The sequence below is a fragment of the Phocoena sinus genome, chromosome 10, assembly GCF_008692025.1.
Source record: "Phocoena sinus isolate mPhoSin1 chromosome 10, mPhoSin1.pri, whole genome shotgun sequence".
In the NCBI taxonomy this organism is placed as follows: domain Eukaryota; kingdom Metazoa; phylum Chordata; class Mammalia; order Artiodactyla; family Phocoenidae; genus Phocoena; species Phocoena sinus.
Genome location: NC_045772.1, coordinates 17108135 through 17132992, shown reverse-complemented (window position 1 = coordinate 17132992; position 24858 = coordinate 17108135). Strand labels below are relative to the sequence as shown.

At 45.1% G+C, this 24858-nt stretch overlaps 1 protein-coding gene across 10 annotated transcripts in view; it reads right to left on the bottom strand.

The window, feature by feature from the left end:
• The window catches only part of APPL2 (adaptor protein, phosphotyrosine interacting with PH domain and leucine zipper 2), a 52822-nt gene that overhangs the window by 15518 nt on the left and 12446 nt on the right, over window positions 1–24858 (bottom strand). For 5 of the 10 annotated variants that reach the window (XM_032645787.1, XM_032645789.1, XM_032645788.1 and 2 more), the window contains exons 3-11: window positions 19822–19881; window positions 19198–19269; window positions 14441–14528; window positions 10872–10913; window positions 10697–10755; window positions 9441–9587; window positions 6010–6092; window positions 2255–2413; window positions 607–795 (exon numbers count right to left, since the gene is read on the bottom strand). In XM_032645787.1, coding sequence (XP_032501678.1) covers window positions 607–795; window positions 2255–2413; window positions 6010–6092; window positions 9441–9587; window positions 10697–10755; window positions 10872–10913; window positions 14441–14528; window positions 19198–19269; window positions 19822–19881 — 899 coding nt within the window. Of the gene's footprint in view, window positions 1–606; window positions 796–2254; window positions 2414–6009; window positions 6093–9440; window positions 9588–10696; window positions 10756–10871; window positions 10914–10966; window positions 11049–14440; window positions 14529–19197; window positions 19882–24858 lie in introns of all 10 variants that reach the window. The other 5 variants (XM_032645793.1, XM_032645795.1, XM_032645792.1 and 2 more) reach the window with 4 other exon arrangements.

Below are 24858 nucleotides of genomic sequence, written 5' to 3'. Positions count from 1 at the left end.
TCCTTGGAGCAGTTTGAAACCACGGCTCTAAGTGAGAGGGGGTCCCACTGGGATGGGATCTACTGATGATGCACGGCTGCCATTCTGCAAACATGGCCTCTCCTGGGCCCAAGGTGCACGGCAGATGTGGGGACAGAGTGCTGGCGAATAACTGCTGCAGCGGCATGTCCTGTTCACATTTCCCGTGTCAGCTGGGGAAGCGGACTCCTCAGGCAGGCACCCACTCTCCCCGTCAGCCCCCCAACCCCGTGATGTGGATACAAAGGCTTGTCTAGAACAGACGAGGAGCGGCTACAGCCCCACCCCTCTCTCTCTGAGTCTCCGCTGACAAACAGCTCCTATCGTCGTCTTACACATGGAGGTCACCTCTTCTCCATAGCCACAGACAAATCCTCTCTGGGACCTCTTAGATAAGGCAGGCTGGATTCCATATGGTCCTCTGTGCTTGCTTAAAGAGGACATAAAACCACCCTCCCGAAAGGTCAACACCACCCAGAACGGGGCCTCCCCTGTGGAGGGCTGGCACAGAGGAGTGACCTAGGAGGCCCTTGGCAGAAGTGGGGTCACTGCACCTGTTTCCTCCCACATAAAACCCGTGTGGCCTACGCTTTTCCATTGGGAGTGGTGATCTGGAAGCAGTATCGTCGGTCTTCACAGTCCACCGCCATCACTGAGCAGTTGTCCAGGTCCTGGATCAAGCCTCCAGCCACGGCGCCCCTGGGCTGACACATGAGATTCCCGCCTTGGGTGAAGAAGTAGAGTCTCTCCCAGGTGGTGGTGACCAGCCCTGTTTTACTGTAAGAATTGTGTTGTGAAAAGCTCATTAGTCCTAGGAAGCATAAGAGGCACCTCAGTCTTGCTGCCTCTTTATGGGTATTCGTAGCATTTTAGAAATAATGTGTTGCTTTACATTAAAGCAAAACTTCTCTGAAAAGAATTCAAGTGCAAAGAGTAGCAGGAGAGGCACAGGTTAGCTTGAATGAGCTGGGAGCTGATGGGCTCTGCTCAGAGGGGAAAGGCTGGTCCACAGCCAACTCCAGGGTTGGGGCAGGGGGCGCCCACCCCCACTGCAGCCAGTCTCTGGCTTCTAAAGCCGGGAGCTGGAAACAGAATTAGTCCATCACCATCGGGAACTGAAAACCTGGAAGATCATTTCTCTAAGACACAGAGCTGAACTGCTCTTAGTTAGAGTGACCAGGGTTACCCCGGCCACAGCGCACACCCCAGAACCCTGGGCACTTTATACCAGCTTGGGTTCTGCTCCAGCTACGTGTTATGCTTCTTCTGTGGGCTGTTTACAAGAGAAAAATCTAGTTCCTGGCAAATAAAACCAGAACCTTGTGGAGTTTTCTATCTGTACAGAACTAAAGGAGACCTCTGGCTTGTGATGTCAGCGAGCTTTACAGACCTCTGAAAGGCTCCAACCTGGTAAGAAAACAGCTGGCACCTCTTCACACACCCTCCATTTGGGGGATATCACATATATTTATTCGATTCGGTATTTACTGAGTAGCGACTATGTATGGGGCACTAGGTTTCCTGCCTCAATAATGGTAACAGCTAACGTTTGAGTACTTATACCTGCTAGGAATTACCTCACTCAATCTTTGCGACAACTTTATGAAGTAGGTGCAATCTTCAGCTCTATTTTACAGATGAAGTGCCGGGGCAGCGGGGCCCAGCCGGGCCAGGACGTCTGACCAAAGTCAGAGCTCACCACCACACCCGACAACAACCCCACCTGCTCTCAGACACAGTCAAACCTGGGTACCTCTTTAATTCATAGTGAACATCTGAAACCTGAGGGTTGAACATGGGGTTCAGTCTATATGAACCTAGATGATTCTGGAAGCTTCCTGGCCCTCAGACTCTGGCCTCAGTGCTGCATCACCGGCACACTGCTCTCACCCATCAGGGGGTCTGGGGAAGGGTCTCAATGGTCTAGGATGATGACAGTTAAGAGCAGTCTATGTCAAACGGCCATGGTGACCAGGGAGGGGCGGCCTGTGGTGTCTTGGGAGTCTACGCACTGACTGGGTTCTTACTCACACGACTGTTTCAAGCCCCATCTCTCAGTGCAGTTTGGGACCTGGGCCCAGACACTTCCTATGTCCCAGGCAGGAGGGGCGCTGTGGCGGGAGCTATAACCCAACCTCACACACCCCCGCCCTCTGATGGGGCACTTAACAGGGGCTTTTTAGCCACTCCCAGGGAACGCAGATTTTAGAAAAAGAGGCAGGCAATGAACTCTCACTTTCTAAGGTTAAGGTAACCAGCCTTCTGGATGAGGTTCCTGTTGATCTGGGGTGCAGCCACATCGAAATCTGGAGTGTAAACAGCTTCCTCAAGAGAAAGTAATTCTTGCTGGGATGCCTGCATCTTCTCTGCTTCCGCTTCCAGTTCCACCTGGATGCTTGAGACAGAGGGTGTCCGGTCAGTCACTTGTCACAGCAGATGGTGGAGCCTCCCCGTGGCTTCCTGCCTCACACAGGGGGGCACGACACTCCACCTGAGGCTCTGAAAGCTGGAGATCACAGGGACTCCGGTCCGTGCTACCAAATGGTTTATATGACTGTTGTTTTCAAAGAGAGCATAACGAATACCACTGGACGATGCCTGAACCCAGCTAAATAATTTCTCTGTTGACACAGTGGTATCCAGGCTCAGACTTGTCGATGCAAGTTTTAGAAGATGAACCCATCCTCAGGAGCCGCATGTGCTGGCAGCCTGTGAAAGAGCCAGAAAGGCAAGAAGGAAACAGCAGTCATTCGTGGCCCCCACCCCCCGGTTTAGGCAGGAATGGTGGGGACGGCCACTGCAGACCGGAAAGGGACCAGGAGGTGGTACCCAGGCGCAACAGCAAAGCCAAGAGCAATGCTTTTCCTTATATGAGAGCCACACAACTGCCCTGAGACGGTGCAGGCTGGCCGGCCCGTCTGCCCATGGTCTGAGGCGTGGAAAAGCTGGAAGCTTTAGCTTTCTCCCCATAACGTGAGGCCTCAACAGCTACCCCACCCAGGGGTGACAGCCTGGGTGACAGTCCTAAACACAGTCTGCCAAAATGGGCCCTCCATCCGAGAAAACAAACTCTAGAGGCGTTGTTCCACTTCTCCACTGTGTAAAGGAGGCAGGACTGAATTCCGATGTTGAAATCGGGAGGAACCTAGGGGCTAGCGTTTTACAGAGTGAGCTCCTCAGCACTTCCTTTCAAAAGCGTCCTGTAGGTGAGTGAGATTGGGCTTGTGTGTTCCAGATGCTCCTCTTAGAGGTTCACAGTGTATACCACCTGTATCCTGTTTAATGCAACCCTAAGGCAAGCCGTCAGTCCAAGTTAATTTTGGCTATTTTGATGTTTGAATGGAACGATCTGGGGCTCCACCAACAAACTTCATTAGTTTAACGGGGTTGTCATTGCCAAGGCTGAGAATGGAATGAGAAAAAAGAAGTTAAGCTGTACAGGAGTGGACGGAGGGAGCCAGAAGTATACAGAACCGCTTAGGTCCTTCAGCTTTTGTGAGAAGCCTCTTTGAAGATCTGATGAAAGGTAAGGACTGTCTCCCCCAGAAAAGCCCTCATGTGAACCAACGTGACATCATGCACACAACTCCAGGGAGTTTTTAGTAACTGTCCCCCCTCTGCTCCCCAACCCATACAGGGAGGCTCAAAAACTGAGCTAGGGCTTCCCTGGTGGCGCAATGGTTGAGAGTCCACCTGCCGATGCAGGGGACGCGGGTTCGTGCCCCGGTCTGGAAAGATCCCACATGCCACGGAGCCGCTGGGCCCGTGAGCCATGGCCGCCGAGCCTGCGCATCCAGAGTCTGTGCTCCGCAACAGGAGAGGCCACAGCAGGGAGAGGCCCGCGTACAGCAAAACAAAACAAAACAAAACAAAAAACTCTGAGCTAATCCAAGCCTCCCAGAACTCAAAGAACAGGGTAGAAAAGTGACTCCCTTCAACTGTTCCCTTCGAAGATTTTTATTTTAAATCATGTTTCATTTAATTAAAAAAAAAGCGTGTGCGTGTGTGTGTGTGTGTGTGTGAAGAAGCCAAGAAAAAAGCCTGAAGTGTATCACTGTGAAGTAGGGACTGAAAGAAAAGCCCCGGGCACTGTGGGGTGGTGTGAAATGCCACCCATCTGGGTTTAGGCTGGGTTCTGAATCCTCTCACACCCTGACGCAGTGAGACCAGGCATCCAGTCCTCCCGGGGAAGGACTGCAGAGCCCAGAGCCACCACTAGACGCTGTTCCTTGGCCACTCGGGCTGGCTGGCTGCTGATGCCCAGCAATGTGGCAGCAAGACCCCTCCTAGTGGCACAGGCGCAGCAGTACTTATCTACTCACCAGGATACAACGTAAGGGATAAGAAAACTAGAATTCTTAGCTGAATGCTTCAGCCGTTTGAACCAGGAGGTTCCCATGCTCCCACGTTCCACTGGGAACTCTGCCTGCTGCCCCTGTAACAAGATGTGCCTGGTCAGGCAGCAGAAGCACGACTCACAGAACTAGACCCGGCCCTCGGGAGCAGGCTGCGTGGCTGGGGCTTTCAACGCCAGTCACGAAACTGTGGGAACAGCTGGTGCTGCACTTTGGTGGCCTAGTAACGGCTCAGAGAGACACTGACAAGGAAAGAGGACACAGGCTGCAGGATGTGTGGAAAGATACACACTGCAGCATCTCGGAAATGGGCATGAATGTCCTGCCACCAGTTAATAAAAAAATCTAGTACATGAAAAAATTTGAAGCACAGGTAGTTCTCTCAGAAACAAAAACCATGGGATTCTGAGAGTTAAGGAAGGTAAGAGAAAGACAGTGAGAGACAAGGGAGAGAGGGTTTTTAAATGACAATTTAATAGGCTCCCTTCTCTCACTTTCTCCTAACCCCCCAGGGGCTAACAAATTAAAAGGCAGGAAACTGAGCTCGGATTTCACAAATTGCCTTCTAGCATAATTATAAATCTAACCTGCATCCAACGATCAGGAAGAAAACAGCTCAGGGACTTTCAGGAAGGAATATATGCTTCCCTAAACCACAACTCTCCCCTCGTGCCTGTATGATGCTCAGCACTGGTCTTCCTTGGGATTCATTCTCTATCTTCAGCATTTTACGGAAACTTCTGTCTAAATAAATTTACTGCTTGGCCTCCTTAAGGTATTTTGAAATGCAACATCCTCAAGAAAATGAACAACTTTCTCTTCATTTTTCCACACAAAATCCTATACTTATACTTGTTTTGTATATTTACCTATCAACTACACACGTATATACAGAGAGACATTATTTCTATACTCCAGGAATCGTGCGGAGTACTCAAGGAACCACACGTCTGCGCTGTTAATGAAATAAGCCTGGTGCTGGCAGCGCCTGGGCGCCTCCCGCGAGCTCACTACCGCAGACGCTGATGACAGGAAGCCAGAAGACTCAGGGCAGCCCCAGCCTTAATTAAACGTGGGCAGGACAGTCTGCAGAGATGATACTGTATTTGTTAAAAATAAACATTTGCAAGGCTGAACTGCAGTTTGTTAAATTAATTCAAAAAAAGGCTTAAGGCCTTATTTATCTATTATAAATCAATGTGATGTTAAGTTTCCTGAAAAGTTGCAGCACTTCCGGCTGCTAACCCCATTAGCTCTCAAAGAAAAAAGCAAGCATCTCTTCTAAACTGGACTGACTCATAGGCTTGTAGCATGTGAAATGTGAATATTAACAAAAGGAGATCCTAAGAATAGGAACTTGGACTTAATGGGAAAGTACTCCTGTGGACATTATAATCTTTTATTTAGTCTTTTAATGTAGTAGATAGGACTCTGGCTCCACACGGGTCAAGAACTGCAGAAATCATGACTTTTCAACCACACAAAGAGCAGCAGCTAAGAGGAGGGCGCTGTTCTGAGCATTCATGGAGTGGAGGGGGCAGGGGGCTCTCTGGGGCCCTCCCCCCACCTCCCAGAGAGACTGATTCAGCAGGAGAGGCAAAAGGCACACGAGATGCAAACCGGAGCGCAGCATTACCTTTGAACCATGTCTGCAACGGAGGCTAAGAAGCTGTCCATACTTTGGGAAAACATCTCTGCTCCCTTCTTAAAAAAGTTAATCTGAAAGATATAATTATGATATTCTGAAAATTGTCTAAGAAAGGTGATCGAAGAATTCATGACATGTGAAACTAACAGCACAGGGGCCGCAGACACTGGCTGGCCCCTCCTCGCGCACTTGCTGCCTCTCTGCTGAGCCCCACCTCACTGGCTGAGATTGACTCCCAAAGCCCCTGGTGTATCTGTAGAGGGAGGAGGGTGAAGCCTCCTAACTTGCTGCAAGGCAGTAAAGACCAGGGATAATTTAAGTGCTTGGTACATACCACCTCATCCATAATTACTACTGATAATTATTTCGATATTATCATCAGCAGCCTTTTTCCTGTGTGAATTCTAGACAGTAAACAGTTTCTTGAGGGCAAGGATTAGGTCTTGTTCACCTTTGTATCTCCAGGGGCTAAACTGGTGACCAGTGACATGCACAGCACCAGCAAGGAGCAGACAAGCAGGTGCGGCTCTCAGTGAAGTGAAGGCCCCCACCGACTGCCCCTGCTCATCGAGCCACGTGCGGCTCTGAACACAGGCTGTGTGGATGGTGGTTTGGCTGCGATCTTGCAGAGGGAAGACCGGGCAGAAGACCCTTAAAAGGCTCTTCCAACCCAGACATCAACTTCAAAGTGACTGTGTATGAGAAGGACACAGCAGGACTGCACAGGTGCTGGACATGGGGGACAAGGCCCCTGCTGCTCCCCAGCATTCTGATCTGGAAGCAGCCCTGGCCCTGGGTAGTGGGCATGGAGATCGACCTCTCACCTCTAGAAGGCTAGAAGGTGTCATCAGCACAGTCTGACCCCTTACACCTGGCTCCCCAGACACCTGGGGAAGTGTGTACACCAAGGTACTTAGTTTTCACAGTACAGAAACACGATGATCGTGCTTATCCTAACGCAAGGTATACCTGCAGGGAGATGTTCTGGCCCCATGATCTTTGAACCATACAGAGATCAACACTGTAAGTGCCATCCTGAGTCCCTGAAATGTTGAATATCAAGGTCTGTTAAACAAGCATTCTACATTTCTAAGTGTACAACATCAAGGTGGCTTTTTCTCTCCTTCCCCTCCCTGAACTCCTTGGAATTTATACTCTAAGTCCATGTCTTAGCTCCTCTACTACTCTGTAAATGCCTAGGGCAGGGGCTCATGCAATCCCTAAAAAAAACCTGATGAATGAACGGATGAAGGAAGGGATACGACACTGGCTTCTACAGCCACATTATGTAGTACTTACCCTGTAAATATGACACTAGAGTTCATTTTTGTGTTCTCATGAACCTGTACACAGGTAACAAAACCTCAGTTTGTATGAAGGCCTGAGGAATGAATCATGGTCTAACTGGAAACCTCTTTAATGAGGGCCACGGAAGGAAGAAATGGAGTCAAGCCACCTCCACTAAGGTGGGTGGTGCTGAGAAGTCTCGTTCAGTGCAACATCATCAAAAGACCTAAGTGCATGGCCCTTTGTGAACAGTAGGAAGTACTATGGTCATACGACCATCAACTGACAAAGGAGATGCTCAATGGGCATTGGTTAAAGAGGCCTGATGAGGCAGTAGGACAGCAGATGCTTTAGGATCATCCCAAAGATTCATGGTGTCAGACAACAACCTGGTCTTTAGGAAGGAACTATAGTTTTCATCAGGATGAAAAAGTCTGCAGGGTGAGATTTTTATTTCATCTTCTGTCTTGAAATCTGCATACTTTTCATATGAAAAATGAAACATGCCATCCTTGGTCCTCAAAAACGATGCTGCCACCACCCAACAATGACGGTGTGCTCTGTTCTGACTTCCTAGGCACAGGGGCTACACTAGTACTAATGCACCCAATGTCTTGTCCTCCCCACTGTGTCCAGGCTGGGAGAAGTGGTGGAGTCCTTGGCCATGGAAGCGAGTGAAACCAGCCAGTATCAAACCCATCCTTTAGGACTTGTGAAGACCCTCCTCTAAACAACCAAGCTCCCCAAGCACTGATCCATCAGGCCTGGAGCAGTTCATCCTTCTGAAATGCTGAGTCCAGGTCCCTCCCTGACTCAGGGTCTCCAACTGAGCAGGAATTACTGCTTCAAAGGCAAGAAATGTCAATCAGGGAGGACAGATGTGAAAGGAGGTATTAATCAGAGAGAGCAAAGGAGTACTGGCACTCTCTAACAAAGCAAGGACATTGGCAGGGACACAGGTGCAACAGGAGAGGGGAGGGTGACAGAGAGTGAGTGAGTATACACGTGTGGACACAGTGCCCATTATGAGGAAGCGGAGGAAGCTCCCAAGGATTTGCTGAGGACTGAAGCCCACAGCTGCACAGTGCTAGCTTTTGGTTTAATCCAGCTTTACTCAGTTGACACAGCAAGATTTTATTGCTCTAGTTAAATACTACCTCTAAAAACACCAAGCTGACCTTAGTGTCCCTATCACTCAACAATAAAATAACCATATGAAGAAGACAGACAGCTGAGCTTAGATGTTTAAAGATCCTCTCTTGTTCTCCTTTTCCCTGAATGAAACTGATACTGTATTCTTTTGAAATATATGTATTTAAAAAATGTATTTAAAAAAATAGATGCTCACAGGTGGGTTTTTTTAAGTTGCTTTTTTTCTTCTCAACATTTTGCTTCCTCACATTCCTTTCTGTTCCTAGACTGTCAACTGAGAGAAGGTTCCCAGCTGTGTTTCTCACATGCCCAAGTGAGGTTTTGGAGTCAACCTAAGTGGGGCTAAAGCAGGGCAGGGATGGAGGGTGAGGGCTAGTGCCGCACGGTCAAGGGCCCATCCCAAAACTGGAGCCTCCCTGCAAACAAACGTTCAGTAGTAGCCCACGAAATGGGAGGAAGAAGCCAGATAAATATTCTACAGGGACTTCATCAGGCAATGGCAACATTCCCCCACGCCCCAGTTGCCCAGGTGCCAGCAATAACCTCAGCAACGTATCTTTAAAGAACAGCCCAGCTGAGGGTGACCCTTACCACACCAAGCAGCAAAGGATCGTGCGGAGTCCTGGGTTGTAGGCCTAGCTCCACCAACCTGGGAGTCAGCTGCTTCTCAGGAAACTGGACCAGGCCTGGCTTTCATCTGAATCCGACACAAAGGGTCATGCCAGCTCCTCCCCACAGGAGTCTTGAGATCAAAGCCATCATTTCCTGCACGTATAGCCTAGTAAGTCCAACTAATGATGACCCAGCCCCTCTGGAAGCTCTCCAAGTGCTGAATCTCAGAAATTTCTAGGGAGGCTGTGCACCTGTGTTTCTTTCTCTGATGATGCTTCAGTATCCCCTAAGGGCTACGTCAGCAGAATGCCACGCTGTTCTCCACAGCTGGCTTAGGTCTGATGCCTCAGGGAAAGGGATCACCCTACCTGTCCGTGGGCAAAGCCTAGCATGGGCTCCATCATGGCCACTCGCTTTCTGTACTGCAGCGCGTTGAGAGCACAGTAGTACTGAAGGGATGAAAGATGCTGTTTCCGCCGGGCAGCTGCCACCTCCTTTACAATTTCAGTCTTCACCTGGTTAAAAGGGGGAAGGAAAACAAACATCAAGTTGTCCAAAGCAAGTGGCAATTCTGTAAGAGCATGCAACTTCAAAACATGTTTGTTTATTCATTAGAACAATTTTTTTGACAAATAAAAAACAGATGAGATTCCACCTCAAGTTTTTAAAAATTCCAAATTAAAAATACCAAATTAATGGCATCTCAGCGTTTGTGAGGCTGCACTGGGGTGAAGACAATACTTTCTGCTGGTAGCACTACAAAGAGCTACAATCCTTTAGGAAAACAATATGGCAGCGTGCATTCGAAGCCATAAATATTTTGGTTCACCCATAAGATGGTACTCCCAGGAAATCATGGAACAGAAGTAAAAGCTATATGCCTGAAAATATTCGATATTATCTATAGCAGCTAAAAAGCTAGAGAGCATGAGTTAAAAAATCAGAGTCAACATTCAGGGCAAGGAGTTCAAGTGCCCAAGTATATGTGAGTCAGATAACCATATGAGCTATCAAGCTTAAGTTAGAATCATTATGTGATTATCATTTTACAATGGTTCCAAGTTGACATTTAATAAACCAGTTTGAAAAAAGCTAGAACAGAGAAGAAGTCTACTTATGAGATTTGGAATAAATATTTTAAAAATCCAGGGACTTCCCTGGTGGCAGAGCGGTTAAGAATCTGCCTGCCAATGCAGGGGACACAGATTCGATCCCTGGTCCGGAAAGATACCACATGCCACGGAGCAACTAAGCCCGTGTGCCACAACTACTGAGCCTGTGCCCCAGAGACCACAAGCCACAACTACTGAGCCTGCGTGCTGCAATTACTGAAGCCTGTACGCCTAAAGCCCGTACGCCACAAAAAGAGAAGCCACCACAATGAGAAGCCCATGCACCACAACCAAGAGTAGCCCCTGCTCACCGCAACTAGAGAAAGCCCACGCGCAGCAACGAAGACCCAATGCAACCAAAAATAAATAAATGAATATATTATTTTTAAAAATCCATGTACAGGAGAAAAAAAAGAATTCATCAGGACACCCTCAATGCCACAAATTCACATAGGGAAACATAAAAGGAGCTTAAGTAAATGAAGTGAAAAATGGAAGGTAGGTATTCGTACCTTTTCATTCTCCTTTTTTTTAGGAAGCCTGCTATATTTTGCCATTGAGAGGTCATGCTCTAAAAATAAAGAGATATTTTAGCACCTAGATGGGCTGAAAGGCAAGAACATTCATTCAGCATCTCCTCTCACAGACATACTAAACTCACATACCAAGAACAGAGAAGATGCTTACCATTGCTGGCGAGTCCAAAAAGATCCTTTAAAGTGCTTACTTCTGAACAAGAGAAAAGAAACATCTTAAAGCAAAGAAAAATAAAATATGCTAACCTGGAGCTCTGTGCTTTCCCAAGAAAATAAAGGTATGTTCGTGGAAGGGGGAACCTCCGCCAGCACCCTCGGGTCCTGGTGCCTGCGGATGCTTGTTTTAATGAAAGAAATCTGAAGCAATCTAGTATACTGTACTTGCAACAAGCCAACACCAATAAATGTTAGTCCATGTGGGTGCCACACCCATCATGCACAAAGACGACTTAACAAAGTCTAAGACCAAAACAACAAAAAGTTAGTGAGAGCAATGACTGTCCAGGGTTAAAAATTTAAAAACACAGAGATATTTAAAAGGAAGTGACACTTTCTACGATTCTAAAACAATCCATTTTTACTTTGTCAAACAGAGCAAAGCATTTTCACATCTTCTACATTGTTTTTCGATCTGTCTCAAAACTGCCTCCAGCTTTTAAATTTCTCTTCACATTTTTCTTACTCTTTCTGATATGGGGCTGCTTTCTGCCTTTCTCTTCTTTAATTTTTCATTTCTTTCTCATCTTCTACTTCCTGATGGAGCAGTTTTAGAGTTTCTTCCTCATCAATTTTAAATAGCTTCCTAAATAACTCTTGTATTCTCTTCATTCAGATTATGTACTTATATTGGTGGGTAAATGAAAAAGGCAACAAAATGTAAAATAAAACACCACTCCCACTACTGGGCATATACCGTGAGAAAACCATAATTCAAAAAGAGTCTTGGGGCTTCCCTGGTGGCACAATGGTTGGGAGTCCGCCTGCCGATGCGGGGGACGTGGGTTCGTGCCCCGGTCCGGGAGGATCCCACATGCTGTGGAGCGGCTGGGCCCGTGAGCCATGGCCGCTGAGCCTGTGCTCTGCAACGGGAGGGGCCACAGTGGTGAGAGGCCCACGTACAGCAAAAAAAAAACCCCAAAAAACCCAAAAAGAGTCATGTACCACATGTTCACTGCAGCTCTATTTACAAAAGCCAGGACATGGAAGCAACCTAAGTGTCCATCGACAGATGAATGGATAAAGAAGATGTGGTACATAAATACAATGGAATATTATTCAGCCATAAAAAGAAACGAAATTGAGTTATTTGTAGTGAGTCTGTCATACAGAGTGAAGTTAAGTCAGAAAGAGAAAAACAAATACTGTATGCTAACACATATATATGGAATCTTAAAAAAAAAAATGGTTCTGATGAACCTAGGGGCAGGCCAGGAATAGAGATGCAGACATAGAGAATGGACTTGAGGACACGGGGAGGGGGAAGGGTAAGCTGGGATGAAGTGAGAGAGTAGCACTGACATATATACACTACCAAATGTAAAATCGATAGCTAGTGGGAAGCAGCTGCATAACACAGGGAGATCAGTTTGGTGCTTTGTGACCATCTAGAGGGGTGGGATAGGGAGGGTGGGAGGGAGACGCAAGAGGGAGGAGATATGGGGATATATGTATATATACAGCTGATTCACTTTGTTATAAAGCAGAAACTAACACACCATTGTAAAGTAATTATACTCCAATAAAGATGTTAAAAAAACAAAAGCAAAACAAAAAAAAAAACACCACTAAGCAGAGGGGATGCCAGATTCTAATTTGGTTCTGATTCTGACTCAGGTATGAACCAAGCCAGATACTTAAAATTTCTGTCTTGGTGTCAGCAGAAAAGTATACCTTGATTAACTTTTTTCATAGATACTAAGAGCTTCTCATTTTACTACTACTAGACAGTTTTATTTTCTTAAAAAAAAAAACATCATCCTGGGTAAATATTACTGATACTACTAATCCACAAGTTGAGCCCTTTTGGACTAACAAAGGCCACATCTCATCAACACTACTGGGCATTCTCAATCCTAGGTTCCTATAAACAAACCTGAAAGACATCAATCTGACAATACAAGTCTTAGGGGGTAATTATTTTGTTTCTAAAAGACTTGGAGTTTGTTTTTTAAATGATATCCCCACACATTTCTAATGTTTTCATTTAGAGAAAATCTTTTTTAAAAATGCACTCAATGAGGCTTTCAGTTACTACTGGATAATCAGCACATGACCACATTTAAGTTTGGCTTTTACATGCGATTACAGATGAGCAACACTAAAAAACACTAAAAACCCTGCTCAGTCAAGGTTTCTCTTTATACAAGCTGACATTATTTATTATTTTTTATTTATCAAGTGTTAGTGCTATCACTCTGCCCTTGGGTAGAGTTTATGCCAGTTCTGCTATTTCCCCCATAGGCTTCAGATGACATGATCACAGGGGATCTCAAAGTGAGGGGAAAAAAAGCTTCATATTTAAGATTTGGCCTTCCATTTACTGCATCTTTTCTGCCTAAAAAGAAAGTTTTAAACTTCCTGTTTTTAAACAGGAAGTACTATACTGAACAACAGATATTTCAGCACTCAGGTTTAGACTTTTTTGGTCTGCAATGTTTTATAATCGGTGTTCTAGAAAATACAATTCTTTATTCTCTGTGCAATGAATATTTTCAATGAAATAAGAAAGGACAAAAGGACTAGAAAAGCTGCATTCCCTTTTGTAATATCAACTAAGTTTTTTCAAGTTTATTTATTTATTTATATATTTTTTTGCGGTACGCGGGCCTCTCACTGTTGTGGCCTCTCCCATTGCGGAGCATAGGCTCCGGATGCGCAGGCTCAGCGGCCATGGCTCACGGGCCCAGCCGCCCCGCGGCATGTGGGATCTTCCCGGACCAGGGCACGAACCCGTGTCCCCTGCATCGGCAGGTGGACTCTCAACCACTGCGCCACCAGGGAAGCCCTTATTTATTCTTTATATTTAGTTTTTGACTACCTTGATTTCAAATGATATAAAATTATTCTAAAGTTTTACTTTAGTTGAAGAATCAAAATTAATCCAGAAGATCAACTAGGCTCTCTGAACTAGTCACAGATACTCCCACTCACTAAAATGGAGCTCCATCAGAACAGGGACCCTATCTACCTTGTTCACAGCTGTACCCCCAGAGTCTAGCACAGATAAAGCATGGTCCCCACTCTGTCCTTTCTTCTCCAAGCCTCCCACTTTACATTCCAAAGTGTTCATGGCTCCTCAAGAACAGCATGCCTTTACAAATGTCCCCTAACCTGTAATATAAGCCTGCCGTCTTTGTCTACTTGGTAAACATTTATTTATCAAAACCCAGCTCAGAGATCTTCCTCTTCTCTGGGAAGCCTTCCCTGGCACCTCATCCTCAAAGGGTAATCACGCCTTTCTGTGTGCCATTTCTATTCCTTGTACATCTCTGTCCTGCTGCCCTCATCACATAATATTACAATTGTCTGCTTCCAAGTCTGTTTTCTTATTGGCCTGTGACTTCCTTTAGGTGAGCCAAGAACATAGCGAAGATTTAATAAAAGCTGAAAAAGAGGGCATTTCTCAATGATCCACACAGTTAAAGAAATAACTGCAGTAAAAATTACTATTAAATGAATTAATATTCTTACAGTATATGGCACTGAACTCAGATACTTTACCTGTAAGATCCTTTTCTCGAAACTGTATAATCGGTAGAACCATTGTGTCTGCCAACTGTTTAGCCAGCTCTGTATGGAGACCATTAAGCTGAAAGAAAGAGAAATCTACTGAAGAAAATTATACCCACTATTACTGACACTGTCTTATTTCACTGAGGGATCACACTGAACACATCCATGTGGTTAAAGAGCTCAGTTACACTTCCTTAGCAAATAAATACCCTGCATAAACCAGTAAATGACATAAGCTAAGAGGTATTAAAAACTAAATGCAAGTTTCTAGCTGACCGGGGCATCAGATAAGTTTGCTAAGAGTCTCCGAGCCCACAGTTATTGTTTGTTGACTGTGCAAGATGTGGCTCTGTGTTCTTGATGTGAGCCACACCCACCTAGACAGGGAGAAAGCTCTGATGTGCTGGCAGCACAGGTCAGCACTTTGCCGGGCCTCTATGTGCTCTCACTCTCAGAGGGGGCTTAAGTCACCCCTGAAAGACAGGCCTGCTGGGAACCTACTAACCCTGCAACTACAGACACTGGGGGCCCGGGAATTGCCGTGGAGAAAGAATGTTCCCCGCAGAAATAACTCAGCCAGATTTCAGACCTTTCTAAGCACAAGAAAGCTGTATTCAAATGTGCTCCTCCTCACTAGATAATTTTAACAGCCCTTGATTCCTTCTCCCCTTCTACCTAAAGGCCTTAACTAAATCCTGTCTTTGTAAATCGTCTAGGAGAAATAAAAATGATCACGATCAGCACTACCACTTTTGAGCTCTTTCTGTGCTTTATACCACTTAGTTCCCACCTACTCTGTTAGATGGGTGTTATTTATTATCCTCATTTTTACAGGAGGGCAAATAAATCTCCAAATCCAGAGAGCAACTAAGTGACACACCTGGGATTTTAATCCTGGGCTACTGGGATCCAAAATCTATGCTCTTTCCAACACACTGTGTGGGATACAGAGTTTGTCTTTCATGCTCACACAGCTGCCACAACTTTAAACACGTGGTAGGCCCAGACTTCCGGATATTGTGAGGGTGCTCTGGGACTCCTGCTGGGTATATAAGGGGAGGTCACCCAGCAGTCATCTTGTGGAGTAAACATGTGGCAAAGTTTTCTTTCAGCAGTGATAGCAGTCACGTGTCCGAATCCCCCTTCTGCACACGGATCTCCCCACAACAGATCTGGTCCTTCAGGGTTGTGCTTGCAGAGGCTGCTCTGACAAGCTTAAAGACTGGCTTCAGGTCAACCATCTGTCGGGCCAGGGAGTGACAGGCCAAGAAGTCAATGTTCTCCCTATCTTTCAATCAAGCCAAAGAATGGCAGCTTTTTCTGAGGGGAACACATGAAGACAGCCATGCCAAAACATGCATTAGGATATAATGTGTTAACTACTTTTCCTGAATAGCTTCAATAAGAAATGTACTGTTTTTTGTTTTTGTTTTTTTACTAAACAGTTAATTAGATGAATTGGCTCTGCGCCGAATGCTCTGATATAATTATTTAATTTAACCTTTATAACAGCCTAATTAAGTGGGCTGTCCTGCTACTGCCATTTACGGATGAAAAAAAACAAAACTCAGAGAGGTTAAATGGTTTTCTTTCCAGTGGTTATGCACTTCAAGAATGGCAAACTTCCTAGCTACTCTACTACTGCTTCTTAAGGATCAAGTGGTCTGTGTCACCAACTTTTTGCCTTGGGGCTTTGAGAGGTAAGGGATAGTCACTTCCAAACACAGCACCTTTGCTGAGGAGAGTGCGAAGAGCACAGACCACCTCTTGGCACTTCAGTATCGTCACACGGAAAATGGGCATAACAGCATCTTCCTTGCATGGCTCTTTTGATGATAAAACAAACCATGAATAGGCAACACTCAGAGCAGAGGGCCTGACACATAGTGGGCAATGAAATCCATAATGCCAAAGATTTCCTGTCTCAGATGCACTAAAAGGAAGTAATCTAGAAACCTTGCTTTTGGTACAATCACCAAGGATAAAAAATCTCTGTATGCCTAGGACATCGAATACCGGAATCCAATGCATTCTATTAAATATAAGCAACACAAATCTCTACTTTTAGTTGGATTTTTCAATTTCTGAGTCAAGTTACTTCTCTTGAAAAATTTTCAACCTGATGCAGGCCCACCTTTTGAGAAAACCACCTCAAAAGCTACTACACTCTTCCCACCTGAGTTAACTGCTTTCACTGGCTTAGGTCTTGACATCAAGAGGCTTGTTTAAAAACTCACAGTGTTAAGCTTCCAGGAGGCCATGACACTGCCTTTAAATCACAATTCTAGGCTTCCATCCTTCTGCAATGAGTCACTCCCCACTAAAGGAACTATTCTAATTGTTAGAGAAACGCAAATCACAACTACAATGAGGTATCACCTCACACCAGTCAGAATGGCCATCATTAAAAAGTCTACAAACACTAAATGCTGGAGAGAGTGTGGAGAAAAGGGAACCCTCCTACGCTATTGGTGGGAACGTAAATTGGTGCAGCCACTATGGAGAACAGTATGGAGGTTCCTTAAAAAACTTAAAAACAGAGTTACCATATGACCTAGCAATCCCAATCCTGGGCATATATCCATAGAAAACTCTAATTCGAAAAGATACATGCACCCCAATGTTCACAGCAGCACTATTTACATGGCCAAGACACGGAGGCAACCTAAGTGTCCATTGACAGATGAATGGATAAAGATGTGGTGTGTATACACACACACACACACACACACACACACACACACACACACACACACACAAAATGGACTACTACTCAGCCATAAAAAAGAATGAAATAATGACATCTGCAGCAACATGGATGGACCTGGAGATTATCATATTAAGTGAAGTTAAGTCAGAGAGAGAAAGACAAATATCATATGATATTACTTATACATGGAATCTAAAACATGATACAAATGAACTTATTAACAAAACAGAAACAGACTCACAGACATAGAAAGCAAACTTACAGTTTCCAAAGGGGAAGAGGGGAGGAATAAATTAGGAGTTTGGGATTAGCAGACACAGCCTACTATATATAAAGTAGATAAACAACATGGTCCTACTGTATAGCACAGGGAGCTATATTCAATATCGTGTACTAAACTATAGCAGAAAAGAATATGAAAAAAAGATACATATATCTGAATCACTTTGCTGTACACCAGAAACTAACATTGTAAATCAACTATATTTCAATAAAAAATTAATTCAAAAAAAAGAATCATCATTCCCACCCATGAAAATACAGTTCTGAGTAAATATCTTAAAGTAGAAATCCCGGTTTAGGGTTTTGACAACTAATCACATCTCCTGAGCAAATCTCCTCTAGTCAAGAAAACACATAACTTCAGTGGGTGTAGACTACTGCTTCTCCCCCTGGGTTATTCATTCACTGTTAATTAAGAAAAATTCTTCTCCCCACCTTCAAAAAAATTTACTTTCTGCTCCTCTCTAATTCCATTCTCCATTCATCCTCCTCCTCTTCTGGAATAGATATGCATCCATATTATCACACACTTCAAAGAGCCACAGCAGTGGGACAGAGGACAAAGTTCACAAGGAAGTGGACAGTTTGTATCTATATCCCCGGTGCCTAGAATTGCATCTGCTAAATAGTAGGTGGTCAGTAAATGTTTGTTGAATGAATAATGCCTCGGTGAACTGATCTGTTGAATGAATGAACAGGCAACTTGTACAATTTCATATGAACGTTAGTTTCTCATTTTATGAACTGAAGATAGCGTTACGTTCGTATCAATGATTGCACAGTGAAATGGCATCTGTACATTGCCTTCTTTGCTTATTCTCTATGGTGATATTCTACTGTAGGTACTACACACTCCTTGGAAGGTGAAACAGTTCATACCTACCTAATTTGGCAGAGGGTTCTGCCCAACACCAGTAGCATCTGAGCTCGTGTTTTTTACAATTACGATTTATGTACTTTTTCTATAACAATACCTGCTTTTCACAAATATTCCAAATGTATTATACAATACAGTTACAAAAACAGTTGTAAGAAATCTCTCTTTAGTGGGTTCAATCGCACTCCCCCCAAAGATATGTTTATACCAAACACCATGTGGAATATTTGGGAAAAGGGTCTTTGCAGATTCAATAAAGGATCTCAAAAAAAGACCATCCTAGGTTATCCTGGTGGGCCCTAAATCCACTGACAAGAGCTCTTATAAGAAGAAAAGACACAGACAGAAGAGAAAAAACACGAGGGTGGCGTGGGGAGAGAAGGCCATGTGAAGTCAGAGGCAGAGATTGGAGTTATGCTACCACAAGCCAAGGAACACCCAGTCACCAGATGTTGGAAGAAGCAAAGAAGGATTCTCCCCTAGATATTTTGGAGGGAACGTGGCACTGCCAACAACTTGATTTCATACTTCAGGCCTCCAGAACTGTGAGAGAATAAACTTCTATTGTTTTAGGCCACCTACTTGTAATTTTATTACAGCAGCCCTGAGAAACTAATTCTCCCTCCTTAGGAAACTGAATTCTTAGAAGTCTTTCTTTCAGTCTATTGTTCATATATATACCAAAGCCTTAGCCCTCAAACCAGAAACAAATGGAACGGCATACAACCTCTTTTATGAAATGAACCTTGGAAGATAAGGTTGAGATACCTTCTCAGATATTTAAGTAGATATCTAAAAATAAAAAGTGGGCCAAAATAAAGATGAAAGAAAGTTCAAAAAAGAATCAAATAAAATTTTGCCATGTGGCTATCTTACCTCATCCACCACTTTGGAAAAATAGTGGAGTGTAGAAATTACTTCTTCATCGCCTTTGCCAAGAGCAAAATTCTACCACCAAAGAAGAAAAGCAGCAGGTGTTAACTGAATGCTAGGGAATTCAGCACCATAGCGTTACCCCACAGTACCCTGCCCTCCACCTCGACTTCCTCTCTTCTCCCAAGAGCACATCACGTCAGAGCGTCTGACTGCGGAGAACTAGAGTTCTCCCCTTGTTCTGCCCCAGCCACGCAGTCAACAAGCCTTCCCAGGCTACTCCTTTGTCGGTCAGCACCCTTCTGTTGAGATATAACGGTATCTTTCAGTTTGTTTCCCGGAATTCTTAGTGTTGATTCACTTGTAGTCCCTCGGAAAATACGAACCCTCGGGGCAGTTGATTACTTCTGTAGGCTAATAAGAATACATCATAAAGACTTCGGGATAATCATCAGAATTTATCAGTGGATAGGAAAAGGCAAGACAAAAGAAAAAATGGAAATTGCCTATGGAGAAAAAGAAAGGAAGGAAGGAAGGTCTCTAAAGGATGCCTCTAGAGAATTCCTTTATAAGAACTCCGCTTGAGTCCTAAGCACAGCATTATATGCCACATATATATCAAGTTACCTGTTTTTCATATGCCAGCAGTTGCTTAGAAAGCTGTTGAGTAGCCAGGCACATTTCATTCTGTAGGAGAAGAGCAAAACAAGTAAGGTTTGTCCAGTGCATACACAGTCACTGAAAAATGCCACCTCAGAGACTCACTTAAACATAATATGTATCTGTAAAGTAATAAAATATTTTGTTCAGAAATCATTTGGAAAACAAGACCAAAACAAATTAAAAGGTTAAAGCTTGCTTTTTCCTCCCCATCATTTATAAACTGACGTTCCTTCTGGTCATTCAGTCAGTAAACAAATGTAGTAAACAACTAACATGTGTCAAACCTCCAGCAAAGACGTGGTCCCTGCCCTCATGGGGTTTACTGGGGAAGCAGACACTAAAAAATAGTTACAAGCATGAGAACCACAAAGGAAATACTGCGTGCAGGAGGAGGCTCTGACTGGAGGATCTGCATGGTCCTCAAGAAGACCGTGGAAGAGGTGTTCTAAGCAGACCCCTGGAGAAAGACCAGGAGCTAGCCATGGGGATGAGCTTTCCAGAAGGAGGGACAAGCATGTAGTAAAAGCACCCTGCCTGTCTGAAGAGCTATAAAGCAGGGCATAGCTGGAACATGGGGTGCAAGGTGGGGAAATGAGACAAGCCTGGCAACATAGGCAGGGCAAGGGCATGCGGGGCTCCGTGGCCCAGCTGCAGACTTTAAGTGCAGTGGGAATTTAAGCGACATTATGACACAGTCAGATTCTACCAAACTTACAGCACTAGGTCAGTAATGATGGATGGTAACAGAGAAGCACAGCTACAATGCCTGGGAAGGCCCTTTCTGTGCTGTTTTTCACTGGCCAATACTGTCCACTTTCTTCTTCTCATATTTATCCCTCTGATCTCCGGCTACACAGCAGCTGTCGACCACTATCCTCCCATCATCAACACATCCAGCCTAGAAACCGTGTCTTACGTTTCTAAAGCTCAGTTAAGGATTCTTTTTAAGTTCAGGGTGTATTCCTAAGAGAGGGAGGGAGCTACTGGGTCTGACCTGGAGCAGATAAAGGGAGGGCACTGGCCAGCCTTGGCCTCCACTTCCTTTCTAATTCCCCTGGGTTTGCTGTTCCTTAGGGGTAAGGCCTGAACTCTGCTGGAGCTTGTTTTATTTTTCATGGGCCTCCTTTGCAAGACCCATCAGAGCCTAATCCTATGTTTTTTGGGCCTTCTTTGCAGATAACTGGTCAACCTGTTCCCTGACTTCCTTCATCTGCCCCAAGAAACAGCCATCAGTAGACCCTGAAACGTGGCGCTCTCTCTTCTCCCCCAGAATAAAGTCAGGCAAACATAATGATAATTCCTGGCTTTGGCATCCTACTGGGGTGCCACCACTTTGAAAACTAACCAGAGCTGGCAGTCACAAAGCCAAGAGGAGGACAAACAAACAAATCCACAAGTACTACGTCCTGGATCTAGACAAGAGCATGCAACCATTACCTAGCACAGAGCAGGCACTCCACAAATGTTTGATGAATGAAGGAACAAACAAGGTTAGAAGATTCATAGAAATTTCAAGTTTTTAAACAATACCTGGAATCATAGTGTGAGGGGAGAAATACTTCCTAACCTTGTAAGGCAACATCACAAATGGTGGGAAATAAAATACAGAGTAGACCGGCATAAAGCAGTCAGCCAGGAAACAGCCAGTTGACCATCTTTAGCAGTGCTGTTTTGAAGATCAGGGCGCATGGGAACAAGGGTCTTAGCCCATTCACTGAGCTGCTACCCTGCTGTATCAGAAAATCCCCATCTCCTCTTCTCTGAGTTAGCAGCAGTGCGCTTAAGATGGATTCGTTCAAGTTACCTTGGCATCTGCCTCCCCAGGTAGCCCCATGTAGACTGTGATTTGCAGACCCACAGAATCATCCTAACAATAGCAGCTAACATTTACACAGCACTTAATTCATGCCAGATACCAACTAACTGCAATCCAGGCATTACGTCATTTAATTCTGACAACCCTGTCAGGCATGTTCTAATTAGTAACTCAATTTTATAGAAGAAATGGAGGCACAGAGATGTGAGGCCACCTGCCCAAGGTCACACAGCTAGTTAGTAGCAGGGCTGGGATGTGAATTCATATCTGTCTAAAATCCACACTCTTAAACACTACTCTCTAAGATCCCAAGTCCTGCTAAGAGAAAAGACCTGAGAAGGCCATTGCCTTAGGCTAGAGTTGACAAACTTCTCCTGTAAAAGGCTAGATAGCAATTATTTTTGGCTTATGGGATATACAGTCTCTGTCACAACACAAGAGCATAAATAATTCATGAACAAATGAGTATGGTTTCGTTCCAATAAAACTTTATTTACAAAAATAAGAGGCCAGTCCAAGGGCTGTAAAGTACTGATCCTGCTTTAGACAGTAACTGTCTCAAAAACTCTGCCACAGCTCCCTCAGGAGGCTCTCCATGAAGCTACAATCCTTCAAATTCAAGGATTGACTTCTACTCTTCTACTCTTCTAGTTTCTACTCTTCTAGTCCATTCTTTTCTTTATTTTAGCTAAGTCTAAAATATTACTCCCCCATATCTGTATTCTTTAGAGACCGGTCAACAGATATGATAACCACCCTCCGTGCTCATAACAAGCAAGTGCCACAGGCTACTTGAATTCTTCTCTCCTTTAGAAGGTACTGGCAAGCATCCCACGTGTAGTGGACACACCTGCCAGGGAGCTGCTGGCATCCGACTGTGCCCAGGTCAATGGGGGGCACTCGTGTGCCACGCGCACAACTCCACTGAGGCCGAGGAAGAAGGGGCACTGCACACAACAGACAACTGCTTCCAAAATTCCTGTGTGCAGTGGACTCTGCTGGGTCTCCCCTAGAAATACTTTCTGCAAGTGCTATGTATTACAGAACAGCAAGATTCTGTTCTACCAGCATGATTCCACTGGGTACAAACAATACATGTACAAAATGGCCTGTCATCTGCCCTGAAAAGAAATGAACCTCTCCTATACAGAGCACATGACATGAAAAGTCTTTTAAACTAGACCAACTTTAACCTTACTCACACTTAATCTACTGTACACAAAGGTTTTATGAAATGCTCTACCCAATACATACACACCCTGTGAGGTAAGCCTGCTTAAATCTCTTCAATAAGACTTGCAAAACTGGAACTTGCGTGAAGAGTAAATATTAGCAGTAACAATAATAAAGATAGCTGCTGACATTTACTGAGTCTTTTTTAGGACCTGACATTGCTGTTAAGCACTTTTTATATATTATTACATTTAATTCTACGAGGCACTTATGAGGTAGGGTATATTCTTACCCTCATTTTACAAATGAGGAGAAAAAGGTTCAGAAAGGATAATACCTTTCTATAATTACACAACTAGTAACTGGCAAGGCAACGATTCAACTCAGATCTGTCAGACTCAGAATCTAAAGTCCAAGTGCTTAACCCCATACTATTCTGATCCGAAGTCCAAAACTGTATTTAATAGTACTGTACTCAGTGAGCAGGCCTCACAGGCGCTACAGATATCAGCATAAATCCCATACTCTTCTAGCTGTAGTCCAGCAAAAGTGGTGGCGTACAATGTAGATTCTAAATGGAGTTCTGCGAGTAAGAGTCCGACACCCTGGAAAAGCTCTCTGGTTACTATCTATGCTATTGGGTACCTCACAGGAAGCCTTAAGAGATGACCTGACGAAGGGTTTACTGACAGAATATCCTATGTTCATCAGAACTTCCCAAGGCTGGCGCCAAGGCAGAAAGACCAGTGGTTAACAAACCCGGAAGGAAAACTGAGCTCTGGCCAAAGGAATGTTTACCTTATGGTGGCACAGAGCGCTCGCTAACTGCAACTGTCACCTGAAACTACCCAAAGGCCTCTGGGCAGGAATGGAGAGGCCAGGAGCAGGGGCAGAGGAAATCCACTAGAGTCAAAGTCACAGTGTAGGCACTGCTTTGATCTAGGCTAAACAACTGGCCAGAAATGTTACCTAAAGCCAAGTGGCTGAGAGTCTGATTCATCACAGCACTACCCCAAAGCTGGGGTCAGGGGGTCGCACTGGATCAGGAGCCCCCTGGGCGTGGGGGGAGCTGCGCACAGAGGGAGTGGCGAGGAACGTAGCAAGGACAGAGGCTGGAGAGCTGTGTTTGGGGCAGGCCATGTGGGGATGCTTGCTGAGGACTCTGACATTCTGCCAGCACCAGGGAAGCCCCAAGGAACTTTGGCAGGAGAATGACAAGGTCAAATGTGAGCAGAAGAAAAATCATGAATGGCTGTGGTGGAAAAAGAGGATGACATGAGGGTCAGGAGACCACCTGAAGTCGAGTGAGAGAGAAAGAAGGCTGAGCCCGAGCCAGAAAGTAGCAGAGATATGCCTGGTATCGCTGAGGCAAAAACAACAGGCTAGAGTGAATGAGGAAGGAGGGAGAGTCCAAGACGAACGGACCCTAGACTGGATGACCCATGATGGCAGTGCACCGAGCTAAGGTGCTGACAAGGGGACACAGATCTGGGAGGGACAATAAATCGCACAGAGGGGGTGTGCTGACGGTCTGGTCGAGGTGGCCCGGATGCAGTCTTTCATTTAACACCTATTTATCAAACACTGAGCGGGGCCACGGAAGGTGCTGGCCATTGGAGACAAAGACAATCTGCTCTCAGAGCTCACAGTGCACAGGGAGGAAAGAAAATCCCCCACTGTCCCTCAGTGCTCTGACCAACAAGAGTGCAGGGCATCTGGGCACACGGGTGAAGGGTGCTTTCGTCCAAAGGGAGAAAAGGAAGAAAGAAAAGGGGACAGACACCTTGGACCTGAGATCAGTCTTAAAAGCCATTTGCTGGGAAGGCCATTTGCCAGGGCAAGGGGTCCATGTGGAGTCCTGGAAGCAGGAAGGGCATAGCAAAGTCTCGAGATGTGCAGAGGGCCTGGCACATTCTGGAACAGCCAAAGATGAAGCTAGAGGAGTAGGCTGAAACTCAGCTCATGAAGAGCTTTGCGTGCCTTGATGAGGAGTTTTTACCTCTGCCTGTGGT